At 54.1% G+C, this 16,590-nt stretch overlaps 1 protein-coding gene across 10 annotated transcripts in view; it reads right to left on the reverse strand.

The window, feature by feature from the left end:
- The window catches only part of PCGF3 (polycomb group ring finger 3), a 73,795-nt gene that overhangs the window by 4,690 nt on the left and 52,515 nt on the right, over positions 1-16,590 (reverse strand). For 5 of the 10 annotated variants that reach the window (XR_013533239.1, XM_054253589.2, XM_078367765.1 and 2 more), the window contains 2 exons: positions 4,696-4,833; positions 232-312 (listed from right to left, as the gene is read on the reverse strand). Coding sequence is in view for 7 of the 10 variants with exons in the window: in XM_054253589.2 (XP_054109564.1) it covers positions 232-312; positions 4,696-4,833 (219 nt within the window). In the remaining 3 variants the exon portion in view is untranslated. Of the gene's footprint in view, positions 1-231; positions 313-1,019; positions 1,928-4,695; positions 4,834-16,590 lie in introns of all 10 variants that reach the window. The other 5 variants (XR_013533241.1, XM_078367767.1, XM_078367766.1 and 2 more) reach the window with 3 other exon arrangements.

Raw genomic sequence — 16,590 nt, forward strand, 5'->3', positions numbered from 1 at the left:
TATTTTTAGTAGAGACAAGGTTTCTCTATGTTGGTTAGGCTGGTTTTGAACTACTGACCTCAAGTGATCTGCCTGCCTCGGCCTCCCAAAGTGCTGGGATTACAGGCATGAGCCACTGCGCTTGGCCCCGAGTCATGGCCTTTAAGCTCTTAGATAAGAGATGCACAGCAAAGTCACTGCCATTCAGAGCAGACTCTGAAAATCAAATCACATCTCACGACGCCACCTCACCTTGAATCTCCACCTCGTGACAACCACGAACTTGAGCGTGTGGTCCTTGCCCAGGATCTCCTCGTTGCATAAAATGTCCAGCTGGGGGAGGAGGACGTTTGATTAGGAGCAGGAGGTGCTCGAGCCACACTAACACCGCCACCTTGATGCTGGTGTGAAATTGCAGCCCCTCCCCACCATGCAAGGCTGTGCCTAGAGATGGGGCATGGGTCATCTATTCCTCTGTCCCTACCTCATAGGCTAGGACAGGGCAGGCCTGGGCTCCGTCCCCCCCACCCTGCCTGGCCTGTGGCTGCCTGGTGTCCTCCCCACGCTTCCTTCTTCCCTGACACTCAGGCCCTGTCACACCCCATCCACCACACAGGCCAAACTGAGAAACGTGAAGAGGTGGTTTGCAGGTGAGCTGCCAGCCCCATGAGCAGCCCATACAGCTCCAGAATCAAGCACCCTGGTTCCCCGGGTGGCACAGGTGCCTGAGAGGCCAGGCGCTCAGCATGAACTCACTTCCCTCAACCCCACCCAGCCCAGTCCACACCAGACCCTCCATGGCTGCAGCCTCCAGGGGTACCCTGTCCCTGCAGATCCTTCCTGGGGGCCAACCTGTCCCTCCCTCTCACCACAGTGGAAAAAGGCACTAGGCTCTGCAGTATTTTAAAAAAAATTAAATAGCCTTTTTAAAGAACAATTCAAGCTATACAGCAAAATTGAGAGGAAGGCACAGAGTTCCCATGTCCCTTGCCCCCCCATAGCCTCCCCACCAACACCCGGCATGGTGGCACATTAGTCACCTCCACTGAGTCCAGAGTGGACAGCAGGTTGCCTTGGTGGCACAGCCACAGGTAGACACACACACAGAACAGCATTGGCACCCAGGAGCCCTGAGCCACTCACTCCTACCGCCCTCCCCAAGCCCCTGAAGCCTCTGCAGTCTGCCTTTCCAGCGCGCCAGGGAGCAGAGCTGGAGCTGCGCGGCCTGCAGCCTTTCTGAGGGGCTTCCTGACTTAGCAACAGGCACTTCATTTCCTGCCCGTGCCTGCTCCTGGCCTGACTGCTCATTTCTTTTCAGTGCTGGGTAGTATTCCACTATGGATGCACCACAGTTTATTCCAACTGGTCATTTCTTTTCAGTGCTGGGTAATGTTCTGCTACGGACGCACACACCACAGTCTATTCCAGCTGCTCGTTTCTTTTCAGTGCTGGGTAATATTCCGGCATGGGTGCACCACAGTTTATCTACCCACTCCTCTACTGAAGGGCATCTTAGTTGCTTCTGAGTTTTGGCAGTTATGAAGAAAGCTGCTATAAACTGCCGTGTGCCAGTTTTGGTGCGGGCAGATTCACATGGGTAAACAGCAGAGGGCATGGCTGCTGGGTGGTTTGGGAAGTGTGTTTGTTTCGTCAGCAGCTGCCAAGCCGTCCTCCGCGGGGGCTGCAGTGCTGCCTCCCGCAGGAATGAACCTGTGCTCCTGGCGTTCACGGACGAGTTGTCAGTGCTTGGGATTGTGGCCGTTCTACGGGTGCGCATGGTGCCCATGGTTTTACTTGCATTTCCGATGGTGTTACACTTCTTCAGATTCCTCCCTCGGTTAGACTGAAGCACCCCATCTGCCTGAGTGGCTGGGTTGGTGGGCTCTGAGAGGCACAGTCACCGCAGCAACAGCGAAAACCTCACACTCTTCCCTCGGAGGAACCAGCCCTGCGCAGGGAAATGGCCACCTCTTCCCCACCGCACTGCAGCTTCCCACTCCACCTCACGTGAACATCCAAGGACTTCCTTGGCCTGCTCCGTCCCCAGCTACCATCCATCTTTTCTGTGTTGCTACACAGAAAAGCAAACAAAACAACAGAAACTTAGCCAAAAGCCTTTCTCCATTTCCTCCTCCCCCTTTCCCACCATGTCCTGACTTGGTTTCTCCCCAGGCTCCAGGCAGCCCATGCTCACCAAGTCTCCCCCACCCCATGTTTGCTGTCCATATCCCCGGCCAACCTGTAGGGCAGTCAAGGCTGGCACTGGCCCCTGACGAGTTCATGAAGGCCCTGACGCCCCCAGCCTCTGCCTCTGCTCACCAGAACAGCCCACCCAACCTGTCCTGAGACGCCATCCCCCCGCCAAGCGGCCCAGCCCTGCAGGCGTTCCGGACCCTTCCTTTTCTCTGCATCGCCACCCAAATGCATCAGCAACTTATTGCGGCTTTCTCTGAATTAGTCTCCTGGGGCTACCACGGAAATTTCCACAAGGACGGTGGTGGCTTCAACCAGCGGAAATGTACTCAGCCCCGGAGCCCATAAGAGCCATGTACTCTACAGGCTCCCAGAGAAGCACAGTCCATTCTGTGCTGCTGCCACAGAACGCACACACTGGGTGATTTACGAAGAACAGAAACTTATTTCAGCACAGTTCTGGAAGCTGGGGCATTCAAGGTCACCACATGCCACCTGTGAGGGCCTCTGCTGTAAGACGGAGAACCCACGCTGGCCAGCCCTTTCCATAGCAGCATTAATCTGTGCGTGGGGCAGGTCCTCAGGGCGTGAGCACCTCCCCAAGGCCCTAACTTCCAACACTGCCCACTGGGGATGGAGCTTCCAACATAAGAATCTGGGGGATGCCTTTGAACCACAGTAGGGGAGCCTGCCCTGGCTTCCAGCCGCTGGTGGCCCAGGTGCTACCTAGCTTGCCTTGAGGCTGCTTTGCTCTAGCCTCCACTCTGTCCTCCGCTCCAGCCTCCACTCCGTCCTCCACTGCAGCCTCCACTCCGTCCTCTGCTCCAGCCTCTATTCTGTCCACCAGTCCAGCCTCCAGTCTGTCCTCCGCTCCAGCCTCCACTCTGTCTTCACCAGGGCCTCCTGTCCTCTATGCCTGGAGTCTTCCTCTGCCTCACTTGTCATGGGATTCAGGCTCTACTCGGGTATTCCAGGATTATTTCATCTCAGAATCCTTCACTTAACTACATCTCCAAAGATCCTTTTCTAAATAACGTCCCATTTGCAGGTTTTGGGGGTAAGGATGTGGCTTATCTTTTGGGGCTACTGCTGAGCCCATTGCAGCTCCAGAGAGCATCTCCAGTGTGTCCACTTCTCCACCCTGACCACCCCTACCACAGTCCTCTCCTGTGACTCCTGGCACTGGCCTCTCCTGCGTCCATTTCTGCACAGCCTGAGTGATTTTCAAAAACGACCCCTCAGACCCACACTCCTGTCCACAGCTGCCAGCGCCTTCTCTCTCCATGCAGAGCTGGACCCCTCAGACCCACGCTCCTGCCCAGAGCCACCAGTGCCTTCTCTCCCCATGCAGAGCTGGACCCCTCAGACCCACGCTCCTGCCCAGAGCCACCAGTGCCTTCTCTCCCCATGCAGAGCTGGACCCCTCAGACCCACGCTCCTGCCCAGAGCCACCAGTGCCTTCTCTCCATGCAGAGCTGGACCCCTCAGACCCACACTCCTGTCCACAGCTGCCAGCGCCTTCTCTCTCCATGCAGAGCTGGACCCCTCAGACCCATGCTCCTGTCCACAGCTGCCAGCGCCTTCTCTCTCCATGCAGAGCTGGACCCCTCAGACCCACGCTCCTGCCCAGAGCTGCCAGCGCCTTCTCTCTGTGCAGAGCTGGACCCATCAGACCCACGCTCCTGCCCAGAGCTGGACCCCTCAGACCCATGCTCCTGCCCAGAGCCACCAGTGCCTTCTCTCCACGCAGAGCTGGACCCTGCTGGCGCCTGCATGTTGGCGGTGTCACTGCCTTGGGGGCTGACAGGGACCTGCGCTGGTATGTTCATGGTGCTCTGGCCACCGAGGCCGCCTCACGCCAGCACTCCATCTCCTTACCCACCACAGCCTGGAAGCCTCCTCCCTCTCTCCATTTGCCCATGTCTCTCCTTCTGAAATTAAAGAACAGAATTTCTCAGCCTAGCGCAGGGGCTCAGGCCTGTAATCCCAGCACTTTGGGAAGCCGAGGCAGGTGGATTATGAGGTCAGGAGTTCGAGACCAGCCTAGCCAACATGGTTAAACCCCATCTCTACTAAAAATACAAAAATTAGCTGGCATTGTGGGGAGCATCTGTAATCCCAGCTACCTGGGAGGCTGAGGCAGGAGAATCACCTGAACCCAGGAGGCAGAGGTTGCAGTGAACCAAGATCACACCACTACACTGCAGTCTGATGACAGAGTGGGACTCCCTCTCAAACACACACACACACAGAAAACAGTTTCTTGCTGCAAGGAAAACCTTTACCTATTTTAAAACAGTCTCATCAAGTGGCCCCAGTTCTCGCTTCCACTCACAGTGACCCTGAGTGCTCCATCTCCTATCCCACTTCCTGGTGACATGCAAAACAAACTGATTTTCTTTTCTGGTTAAAATCTCCAAAGTTGTTAAAAACAAAACGCAACAACCCAAAGAATCTCACAAGTGTCACTTTGACTAGTAAGAGGGGACCTGTGACGGCCTCTACTCAGGGATCGGCGCTCACCTCGTTGAAGGATGACAGGTTGAGCTTTTTGGCGATGAACTTCTTGAGGTGCAGGACGGTGGCCTGGGCGGAGCAGCGGATCCACTTGCGCTTCAGGCCCCGCAGCTTGCTGCTGTTGCACTCCAGGCAGATGCTCACCTGCAGGAGGGACGGGGTGAGGGCCAGCTTCCTCACACACGTTTCACCAACTCCTCAATCTAGCACTGTGGACCTTGTGAGGTCAGACATCTATTTGACTTCCACACTTCAGAAAATCTTACAAACCTTATCTGAAAACCTGTTTATCATCTACTTGCCACTTTGTGAAATGTAAGCTCGCCCTGTTAATTCTGTGTTATCAACAGAATATTTGAAAGTTAACCCCCGGGTTATTTATGCATCACAGGCACTGAGTTCTTGGTATCCAGCTAAGCCTGTCCAGAGAGCTGTTGGCTGCCGGGTGCACAGCGGTCACCTGCCTCCTGACAAGAGAGGACAGACGGGGCAAAGGGAAGTGGGTGCCCCGGGTCTGTGAATGTACTCGGGGAGGCAGCAGTGCCTGCAGGAGGAAACAGGGAAAAGCCTTGAGCAGAGTCACAGGCAGAAGGTCACAGCTGCCTTCCAGATGACCAGCAATGTGGCAGGAAAGCCACAGGATAAAGTTAACTGAAGGTGTCTGTGGAGTCCCAGCAGCACGGGCACCCAGCGGTGCGAAAGGGAATCTTCCCAGGACAAGGCTTCACCCCAGGGCCCAGACACAGGGTCCCCCAAGATGTGCCTGGCGAGGAAGAGGAAGGGCAGTGCTCACAGCAAACACTTCAGCAGGTGGAGCTGCAAAAAAGGACACAAGCAGGCCCTAAAGATGCAGTGGAAGGATGGACCGGGTAATGGAAATACGCATGTCTAAAATCATAAAAGATAAAAAGGGGGGACACCAGGGTACAGACAGAGGGGTGTTGGAGTTAACCGGACACCACCTCTAAAAATAAAAACACTTTGACCAAAACTAACATCTCAGTGGCCGGCTGAACCAACCTCAGCTGAGGACTGATTAATGTCCTAAAAAAAAGTAACTTGAGGAAGTTACCCATGTGGAGTAGAGACAAGACTAAGAGACAGGAGGAAGACGGGAGCCCCACAGGAAGGGGCAGAAAGGAAGTGTTAACAGTGAGTGAGGATTTCCCACAGTGACCAACAGATCCTCAGATTCAGGAAGCAAAAGAATCCAAAACAAAAGAAATATGCCTACACAGTGCAGTGAATGAGCACAACACACTGCAGGCCCCCCAGGAGCCACCGAGATCCCTGCTCCGGGGTGAGGATGAAATGAAAGGAGGCAGCAAGCAATGGGGAAAGACCCGGAGTCCGGAGGCAGAACTCAGGAGAGGAGCACAGGGAGGAAGACCCCCGGAGTCCGGAGTCCGGAGTCCGGAGTCTGGAGTCCGGAGGCAGAACTCAGGAGAGGAGCAGCGCGCGGCGAGCGGGGGGGGGGGGGGGGGGGGAGACGGGGACGGCATGGGTGGGGGGAGTGGGGAAGGAACTGAGGAGTGGGGCGGCGAGGGAAGAAAGACCCGGAGTCCAGAGGGAGAACTGGGGACAAGGGCAGAGCAGAAAGGCCCGGAGTCCAGAGGGAGAAGAACTTGGGCGAGGGCGGCACGGGAGGAGAAAGACTCGCAGTCTGGACTGAGAAGAACTGGGGAAAGGGACAGCGCGGTGACCGGGTGACCGACCGAAGTCCGGAGTGAGAAGAACTGGGGAGTGGGACAACGCAGGAAGAAAGACCCTGACGCTGGAGTGCGAACTCGGGAGAGGGGCCGTGCGGGGAGAAAGACCCGGAGTCTGGAAAAACTCCGGGAGAGGAGCAGCGCAGGAAGAAAGACCCGGAGGCTGGAGGAAGAACTCGGGAGAGGGGCCGTGCAGGGAAAAAGACCCGGAGTCTGGAAAAACTCAGGAGAGGAGCAGCGCAGGAAGGAAGACCCGGAGGCTGGAGGAAGAACTCGGGAGAGGGGCCGTGCAGGGAAAAAGACCCGGAGTCTGGAAAAACTCAGGAGAGGAGCAGCGCAGGAAGAAAGACCCGGAGGCTGGAGGAAGAACTCGGGAGAGGGGCCGTGCAGGGAAAAAGACCCGGAGTCTGGAAAAACTCAGGAGAGGAGCAGCGCAGGAAGAAAGACCCGGAGTCCAGAGGGAGAAGAACTTGGGCGAGGGCAGCACGGGAGGAGAAAGACTCGCAGTCTGGACTGAGAAGAACTGGGGAAAGGGACAGCGCGGTGACCGGGTGACCGACCGAAGTCCGGAGTGAGAAGAACTGGGGAGTGGGACAACGCTGGAAGAAAGACCCTGACGCTGGAGTGCGAACTTGGGAGAGGGGCCGTGCGGGGAGAAAGACCCGGAGTCTGGAAAAACTCGGGAGAGGAGCAGCGCAGGAAGAAAGACCCGGAGTCTGGAGGAAGAACTCGGGAGAGGAGCAGCGCAGGAAGAAAGAGACAGAATCCAGAGGAAGGAACCAGACGCTGGGAAGAAAGCGCACGGGAGGGGACACTGGTGCCTGGTGAGGACTGGGGGGGAGGGGCACAGACTTGCAGTAACTTGGACTTTTAAAAATGTAAATAGTGGCCGGGTGCAGTGGCTCACGCCAGCACTTTGGGAGGCTGAGGCGGGTGGATCACGAAGTCAAGAGGTGGAGACCATCCTGGTCAACATGGTGAAACCCCGTCTCTACTAAAAATACAAAAAATTAGCTGGGAACGGTGGCACGTGCCTGTAATCCCAGCTACTCGGGAGGCTGAGGCAGGAGAATTGCCTGAACCCAGGAGGCGGAGGTTGCGGTGAGCCGAGATCGTGTCATTGCACTCCAGCCTGGGTAACAAGAGCGAAACTCCGTCTCAAAATATATATAGTTTACTTAAACATTTTGTAACCACTAGTATAACAAAAGTAGAGCATATACCTTGCAAACCAGGGGAAGAAAGAGATTAAAGAAAACTTGCTAATTCATTCAACAACAGGAAGGAAGCAAGCATAGGAAAAAAAAAAACAGAGGAAAAGAGCAAAACAAAAGAACCAACTCAGAATCTCCAGGGCAAATCGTGGAAGGCATACCGTAAGGTGTCAGCTAAAGAAGTTTCTCATTTTTTAAAAACCTAGCTCTACGTTGTAAACAGTGTCACATTTAAGGCATTTTAAGAACAGGATTACCACACGAGTGTTAGCCAACGGGAAGCTGGCATAGCTAGATTAATGTTGTCAAGCAGACTTTAAGAAATAGAGCTTAATGAGGAAAAAGCCCACTAAAGACGAGACACACTTCTATCCAGGACACAGCTGGTGACACACTCACGCTAACAGAATGGCAGGGCAAGGACGGCATAACCGTGGTGGGCTTCATTTCTCTGTAAGCCGTGGACAGGCCATGCCATCAACAGGCAGCTGTGTCTCAGGCCTAGGGATCAAGTGCACCGGCCACAGGCCACAGTGGCACAGGTCTGAGGCAGCGGGATCTGCAGCGTGCGGGGCTCTGCGGGGCAGCCGGGTCTGTAGGGTGCGGGGCCCTGCGGGGCAGAGGGGTCTCTAGGGTGCGGGGCCCTGCGGGGCAGAGGGGTCTGTAGCGTGTGGGGCCCTGCGGGGCAGAGGGGTCTGTAGGGGGGGGGCCCTGCGGGGCAGAGGGGTCTGTAGGGTGCGGGGCCCTGCGGGGCAGAGGGGTCTGTAGGGTGCGGGGCCCTGCGGGGCAGAGGGGTCTGTAGGGTGCGGGACTCTGCGGGGCAGAGGGGTCTGTAGGGTGCAGGACTCTGCGGGACAGAGGGGTCTGTAGCGTGCGGGGCCCTGCGGAGCAGCGGGGTCTGCAGCGTGCGGGGCTCTGCGGGGCAGAGGGGTCTGTAGTGTGGGGGGCTCTGCAGGGCCTTGGGAAGGGGCTGCACAGACGAAGGCAGGGCCTGGGTGCACCTGTGGGGAAGACATAGACTCCCCATCTCACCAGGCAGAAGGGCCTGGGAAAACACACGGTGGGGGTGAGAGGTAGAGTGGGAGGGGACTGTGGAAGGAAAGCAAAGTAACCACAGGGTGGTTCTATGTATCACTGCAGACAGTGACGGGATGAGAACAAAATGTAACCCTTTTCTATAATGCTCATCTTAGGACTGAAAGGACTACCCATTTAAATACACTAAGTTACAAGCACACTTGTAATTTGTAGGCTGCATTATGGCACAGTTTACACACACACAGTGATTTTCAGTAAATTCACAAACTTGCACAGTGATCACATGGTGGTCTGGGATGGTCTCCAACACCTCAGAAACTGTGAGACCCCTCTGCGATCCGCCCCTGCTGGGGAGCGGGTGGGAGCGAGTGTTTTAATGGGGCAGGGCTTTTATTTGGGAAGATAAAAAGGCTCCGGAGAGGATGGTGGTGGCGGCGGTACAACACTGAGTCTGTGCCCAAGGCCCCCAAACCACACACCTGAAAATGGCAAAAATGGCAGATTTTATGTGCATTTAACACAATTTAGAAAGCTGGTCAAAGAAAAGTGAAAAATTTTAAATTATTTTAATATGAAGCAAATTATGCAGCAGGAACCCATAACATTTAACTCTAGAGTTTAGAAAAGATCCGGGCAAGGTGGCGCATGCCTGTAATCCCAGCACTGTGGGAGGCCAAGGCGGGTGACTCATTTGAGATCAGGAGTTTGACAGCAGCCTGGCCAACATAGTGAAACCCTATCTCTAATGAAAATATAAAACCTAGTTGGGCAGGTGGTGCACGCCTGCAATCCCAGCTAATCAGGAGGCAAAGGTGGGAGAATCGCTTGAACCCAGGAGGCGGAGGTTGTAGTGAGCTGAGACTGCACCACTACACTCCAGTCCGAGTGACAGAGTAAGACTGTCAAAAACAACAAAAAAGACAATTCTGAAGAAGAAAAACGAGGGGTACATGGTCTCCCAGAAGCCACAACTTAATGGTAAAATAATCAAATCACTGCAACTCAGTAAGTTCCTTATTGTTTTGGCACAATGGGAGGCAGGAGACACTGGAACAGAGCAGAGAGCCCAGGCCGACCTGCATGTATCTGGACAAGGGACAAGTAGGGCAAAGCTGGACCCCACCTCGCCTGTGCTACACAGTGTCAGCCACAGGGGCTTACAGCCTAACTGGAAAAACCAAACCTTTACAATGTAGGAGAACGTGTTTATGATCTTAGCATGGGGAAACATGTTTAAGATGCAAAAGAAAATACCAATACATGGAATTACATCACATTTTAAAACTGTGGATGATTATAGGGCAAAGAAAATAGCCACAGAAGAAAGACGATCCCCACAGTAAGTGCCGGGCAGCGTGAGACGCTGTTGCCCTGCAGCACAAGTAAGGAAAAGCCAGGCTGCCCGGTAAGGAGGCAGGCAAAGAACAAGCAAGCAGCTCACATCCAAGGGAGCACAGGGGCCTGCGATGAGACGCCGGACAGCCGCACACAGGAGACTGGAGTGAGAAATAGAGCCCAGGGGTGTGAGATGAGACACTGGACACCCGCACACAGGAGACTGGAGTGAGAAATAGAGCCCAGGGGTGTGAGATGAGACGCCGGACACCTGCACACAGGAGACTGGAGTGAGAAATAGAGCCCAGGGGTGTGAGATGAGACACTGGACACCTGCACACAGGAGACTGGAGTGAGAAATAGAGCCCAGGGGCCTGCAATGAGACGCCGGACACCCACACACAGGAGACTGGAGTGAGAAATAGAGCCCAGCGGCCTGCGATGAGACGCCGGACACCTGCACACAGGAGACTGGAGTGAGAAATAGAGCCCAGGGGTGTGAGATGAGACGCCGGACACCTGCACACAGGAGACTGGAGTGAGAAATAGAGCCCAGGGGTGTGAGATGAGACGCCGGACACCTGCACACAGGAGACTGGAGTGAGAAATAGAGCCCAGGGGCCTGCGATGAGACGCTGGACACCTGCACACAGGAGACTGGAGTGAGAAATAGAGCCCAGGGGCCTGCGATGAGACGCCGGACACCTGCACACAGGAGACTGGAGTGAGAAATAGAGCCCAGGGGCCTGCGATGAGACGCCGGACACCTGCACACAGGAGACTGGAGTGAGAAATAGAGCCCAGGGGCCTGCGATGAGACACTGGACACCTGCACACAGGAGACTGGAGTGAGAAATAGAGCCCAGGGGTGTGAGATGAGACACTGGACACCTGCACACAGGAGACTGGAGTGAGAAATAACAGATTCCGTGGAACACACCTGCCTGGGGAGGCAGCTGCAATGTCTTTAGAGGAGCGATGGGTGGTTACCACCCAAGTCTCTGGTATTAGAATACACGGGAAATCAAGTGTAAAAAAGCCACAGTGTAACAAAATGTGCCACACACACCTGGGGAACTGCTGCCAGGGTGCCCACGAACCGTGGGCATGAGCCTCCAACCCTACATTCGGCTTTACTTGGAGCGAGCCGTACACACACAGCACGCGCTCTGGGACACCCCGCCGCCCCCATCAAGCACTGACGTCACACACCTCAAAAGGCGATTCTGATTGTCAAGAGGGCATTTGCAGAAAGACAGAAAGACCCGTGTCGCTTTCTGTGGCCACCCATCAGCCTGCCTGGGAACACTCAGACTCATTTAGTCACCAGCTCCGTGTCCATCTGGGGTGACAAAGAGCCCAACCTCTGGTATCTGCATCTGGGTCACAGGCAAGTCCTACTGGCTCCCTCCCTTTTAACTGTGCCGCAAGCCCAGTGTTGTACCCACACCGCCACCTGCCTCTGGCTCAGATGCCTGCCCGGTCTCCTGCCTGACCTGCTGGCCACTCACTGCAGAGCAGCTGCGCTAAGCATCACCCACCCGGGATAAAGCCATGCCAGGCTGCATTCCACAGCACACCCTGACCTCACATCCATCTGCGTCATCCCCTCCTCTGAGTGAACAGCAAGTTCTTTCTCACCGCGGCCCCCCCAAGGTCCCCAACCTCACCTCCAGCCTGGCCCTTCACTCTGCCCCAGACTCATTGCCCATGGAGTGTGGGGCAGCCTGGCACCAGTTCCCCACTCACTACCCCCCGCAGCCCAGGAGAGGCTCTGCCCACCCTCTGCCTTTCCACCTGCAGGAGGCCTGGCCTGTGTGGGTGGGCTCCCCACTCCCCACCAGTCAACCCTCACCACGCCAACTACGGGGTCCCTGCAGCAGAGCCCTCACCACATGGGGTCCGACGGCTTATACTTAAAAAAAGATGAGAGTGAAACATAGCTGTGAAGCAGATGAGTCACCTGAAGCCACCAGAAGCTCTGGCTGTGAAAGGAATGGGGTCACTCTGAGAAGGGGACAGACGCAGGGGTTGTGGGAGGCAGAACTGGTCAGAAAGACTTCCCAGAGCAGAAGACCAGGGGCCTCAGGACAGAACCGCAAGAGCTTCAGGACAGATGGCTTCCACTGGTTTCTAAACTCCCAAGGTCCAGTGTGGGAAACGCCATCACCTGTGCAGGCAGCGTCTGCAAGGATCCTCCCCTCCCCACCCTCGGAAAACTGAAAGAAAGGCCTCGTCTAGTGTTTTTGGTTTAGAAGACATTGTTCTCAGTAAATAAACCTGAGAGGCTTTTGCATTGCTCAGCACTGACTAAACTTGCCTCCCTTAGGAAGATTCCCACCAGTCCCAGGAGGCCTATGCCTCGAGGGTCTGCAGCTGCGTGTCCACCAGTGGGTGGGACGAGGGAGCTGCGCCCATCAGATGATGGAGGAGAGGTCGGTGGTGAGGCCAGCATGGCCAGCGGATGCCATCCTGAGCCTTGGCTCATGCATAACCCTAGAGCTGGACCCAGCCAGGGATCGGAGGGGCCAGAGCCTCCAGACACAGGCAGAGCATCCATGCCTTCACACCCTTGGGAGAGGCCATCAGGGGAGGGCATGTGGCTGGGAGCAGAGCCACAGGCCTGGGTGGTGGGTGCTTTCCTCATGTGCTGGTTTTTTTTTTTGATGCTTAGTATTAAAAGTGCATAATCAGTTCATCCCGGTGACAGCGGAAGGTTTGTCTTAAGTTAAGAAATGACTGTTGCTGGTGTGTGGAAGACAACACGGAGCCTGCGACCGGCAGAAGCTCAGGAGCCACCACCCTGGGTGCAGCAAAGCACAAATCCAGACACAGGTGGCAAAATGCCAAAATGCCCACAAAACCCATGCAGCCTCCTGTAAAGTGTAAATGACTGTAATGTCACATCAAAACTTCAGGACGATGAAGAGGAAATTCCTAGAATAAAATTAGTGTAAATAAAATTTTAAATTACCAAAAACAATCTGGAACAAACCATCAGATGACTACCCAAGTTTTGGGAGATGGAGATCAGGAACTCATCATAAAGTTATAGACGCGGATAATCCCATAACCCGACATGGAGTCCAAGTTTAAGAGCAGCCACAAGAACAGAAAGAGAATGCAAAACTTCCAAACCACTAGAGCAGAGACAGAAGACAACAAAACCCGATCCTGGCCCTTACGGGGAGAGGGCAGAAAACGTGTTCTGTCGCTGCAAAGATAACACACCTGAAACACAGCAGGGAAGGTGGAAACACACCAACAGCAACAGCAGCAACGTCAGTACAAGAGCAACGGGTTAGAGCCAAAACAGTGAGCAGAAAAAAAAACAAACTCACACTGGCAACAGGCGCAAGTCCTCAGAACAACAGAAGCACTAGCAGCTGCTCGCCCAGCGGCCTGGCTCATAAAGCGCCACTGCGAGGGGGCAGAGCAACAGAGGAAACAAGAATCCAAGGAGCGCATGAACAAGAACAGCAATAGGCCTTGAAAGTCGAAATGAACAACCTCCCCAGCTGTGGCTTGGTTCATCATTCATTCAGCCTGACACCTGAAGGTGCCTCACAAATAGGAAATCACTGACTCTTCATAGAAACTGTGAGGCAATCTCAAAAGCACCTCACGCCACAGACAGAGAAATGGAAGCAGAGGTAGGTCACTTGCGAAGGCCACACCCTGGCTAAAGGCAGAGCAACTGGCACCCGGGGTCTGCTGTTTATCCACCACCCCAACCAGCAAACTCAGCCAGAGGGAAAATGACCCCAGGACTTTGGAAAATCTGCACCCAAGTGGACAAGAAAGCTCTCAATCCCCCAAAGTGGAGATCCAGACAGACAACACTCCGTGATCGCTCTGGAAGGAGACTCGAAAGGGGAACAGACGGAACCCAAAAAGGCCACGTTACTCGAACATTTCAGAACAAACTTCTTGATTAAAAGCAACTATGGTGAAATTACAGCCTCTGTAGAATTGAATGCACATGAAAATGTTACTTATCACAGTCTGCAGTGAGCAGCCAGACCACATAGGAAACAGCCGGAAATGTGTTTCAAGATGGCGGGCACGCTCACGCCTGGAGTCCTGGCACTCTGGGAGAACGGGTGGGTGGACTGCTTGAACCCAGGAGTTCAGACTGGCTAGGCAACACAGCAAGACTCCATCTCCACAAAAATTTTAAAAAGTTAACTGGGTGTGGTGTGCCAACAGTGCCAGCTACTCAGGAGGCTGAGGCAGGACCCTGGGAGGCCGTGGTCGAGGGAGCTGGGACTGCACCACAGTACTCCAGGCTGGTGAGAGCAGCAGTTCCCACCTCAAAGAACAACAACAACAGACTAAGAACATATAAAAAGAGTTGGGTTTTTTTAATTTTTTATTTTTGAGACGGACTTTCGCTCTAACAACCCAAGCTGGAGTGTAATGGAATGGCGCGATCTCTGCTCACCGCAACCTCCGCCTCCTGGGTTCAGGCAATTCTCCTGCCTCAGCCTCCTGAGTAGCTGGGATTACAGGCACGCGCCACCATGCCCAGCTAATTTTTGTATTTTTAGTAGAGACGGGGTTTCACCATGTTGACCAGGATGGTCTCGATCTCTTGACCTCGTGATCCACCCACCTCGGCCTCCCAAAGTGCTGGGATTACAGGCGTGAGCCACTGAGCCCGGCCCCCGGTTTTATTTTTGAGACGAAATTTTGCTCTTGTTGCCCGGGCTGGAGTGCAGTGGCTCAGTCTCGGCTCACTGCAACCTCCGTCTCCCAGGTTAAGCGATTCTCCTGCCTCGCCCTTCCAAGTAGCTGGGACTACAGACGCGTGCCACCATGCCCAGCTAAGTTTTTGTATTTTTACTAGAGACTGGGTCTCACCATGTTGGGCAGGATGGTCTTGATCTTTTGACCTCATGATCTGCCCACCACAGCCTCCCAAAGTGCTGGGATTACAGGCGTGAGCTATGGCACCCAGCCAAAAAGAGGTTTTAGCTCAAGGTATCAGAAAAAAAATGCTTTAAGAAAATTCAGCTGGGTGCAGTAGCTCACACCTATAATCCCAGCACTCTGGGAGGCCGAGGAAGGCAGATCACCTGAGGTTGGGAGTTCGAGACCAGCCTGACCAACATGGAGACACCTCATCTCTACTAAAAATACAAAATTAGCCAGGCATAGTGGTGCATGTCTGTAACCCCAAGCTACTTGAGAGGCTGAGACAGGAGAATCGCCTGAACTCGGGAGGTAGAGGTTGTGGTGAGCTGAGATCGTGCCACTATACCTCCAGCCTGGGCAACAAGAGTGAAACTCTGTCTCAAAAAAGAAAAAGAAAATTTAATATGTAATCCATTTAAAAACCTGGCTCTTTTGAAAGCAACAAATAAATCTTGAGCAGGTCAAGGGTCAAAAGAAAATGTAACTATTAGTGAAAATAAACACTGACAAATGTAAAACTGCGAAACAGATTAAAATGGAGGAGAATATCACACACGGCATTACATGAATCCATGGAAAATGGCGCCAGAGGCCAGGGGACATCAGCCTGCACCCTCTGGAATGCCAGCCCACCTAGCAGACCCCAAAACTGAATTTCCATGAGATTCCAGGGGGTTCTCTCACCACTGGGGAACTGCTGTAAGTACAAATAACTAACAAAGGTCAAACAAGAAAAGACCCAGAGCCTGGGCACGTGGGAGACCAAAGCCAGAGAGAGCACGTAACGGGCATGGATCTCTAGGGCCTGGGCACGTGGGAGACCAAAGCCAGAGAGAGGGCGTAACGGGCATGCATCTCTAGGGCCTGGGCACGTGGGAGACCAAAGCCAGAGAGAGAGCACGTAACGGGCATGGATCTCTAGGGCCTGGGCACCCAGAGAGAGAGCACGTAACAGGCGTGGTTCCAGGAGAGCCTCCAGGCCACCAACAGAAGCAGCAGCAAGGCAGGGAAACCAGGGCTACTTAAAGGAGGCAGCAATTTCCTCTTTCCTGCCCCTCAGGACCCCTTCTCTCAACTGCTCACTCTTCACCGACCCAAAAGGCAACGTCATCACAGCCCACATTGCACACAGATGTTTCTATTTCTGTAATGCTCAATGTGTAAGTGTAAACTACAAAGTTAAGGTTCTATTACTTGGCCAGGTGTGGTGGCTCACACCTGTAATCCCAACACTTTGGGCCCCAAGGTGGACAGATCATCTGAGGTAAGCAGTTCAAGACCAGCCTGGCCAACATGGTGAAACCCCATCTCTACTAAAAAAAATACAAAAAAATTAGCCAGGCATGGTGGCAGGCACCTGTAACCCTAGCTAGTTGGGAGGCTGAGGCACAAGAATCGCTTGAACCCAGGAGGCGGAGATTGAAGTGAGCTGAGATGGCGCCATTGCACTCCAGCTGGGCTACAAGAGCAAAACTCCATCTCAAAAAAAAAACACCCCTCTTATTACTCGTTTTCTTACCCAACCACATGACTTCAGTTCTGCTCTCTTCCAATGTGGCTGTTGCTACCTCCTTTTTCTCAAGATCTCCCGGCAGTCCCACAGCAGCTGTCTCCCAGGGGAGCTTCTTAGCGGCTGGGCAAATTCCCTAAGAAACTGCTGGCGGGGAGAGAAATCCAAGATGGCCGAC

The sequence above is a fragment of the Callithrix jacchus genome, chromosome 3, assembly GCF_049354715.1.
Source record: "Callithrix jacchus isolate 240 chromosome 3, calJac240_pri, whole genome shotgun sequence".
Taxonomy (NCBI): domain Eukaryota; kingdom Metazoa; phylum Chordata; class Mammalia; order Primates; family Cebidae; genus Callithrix; species Callithrix jacchus.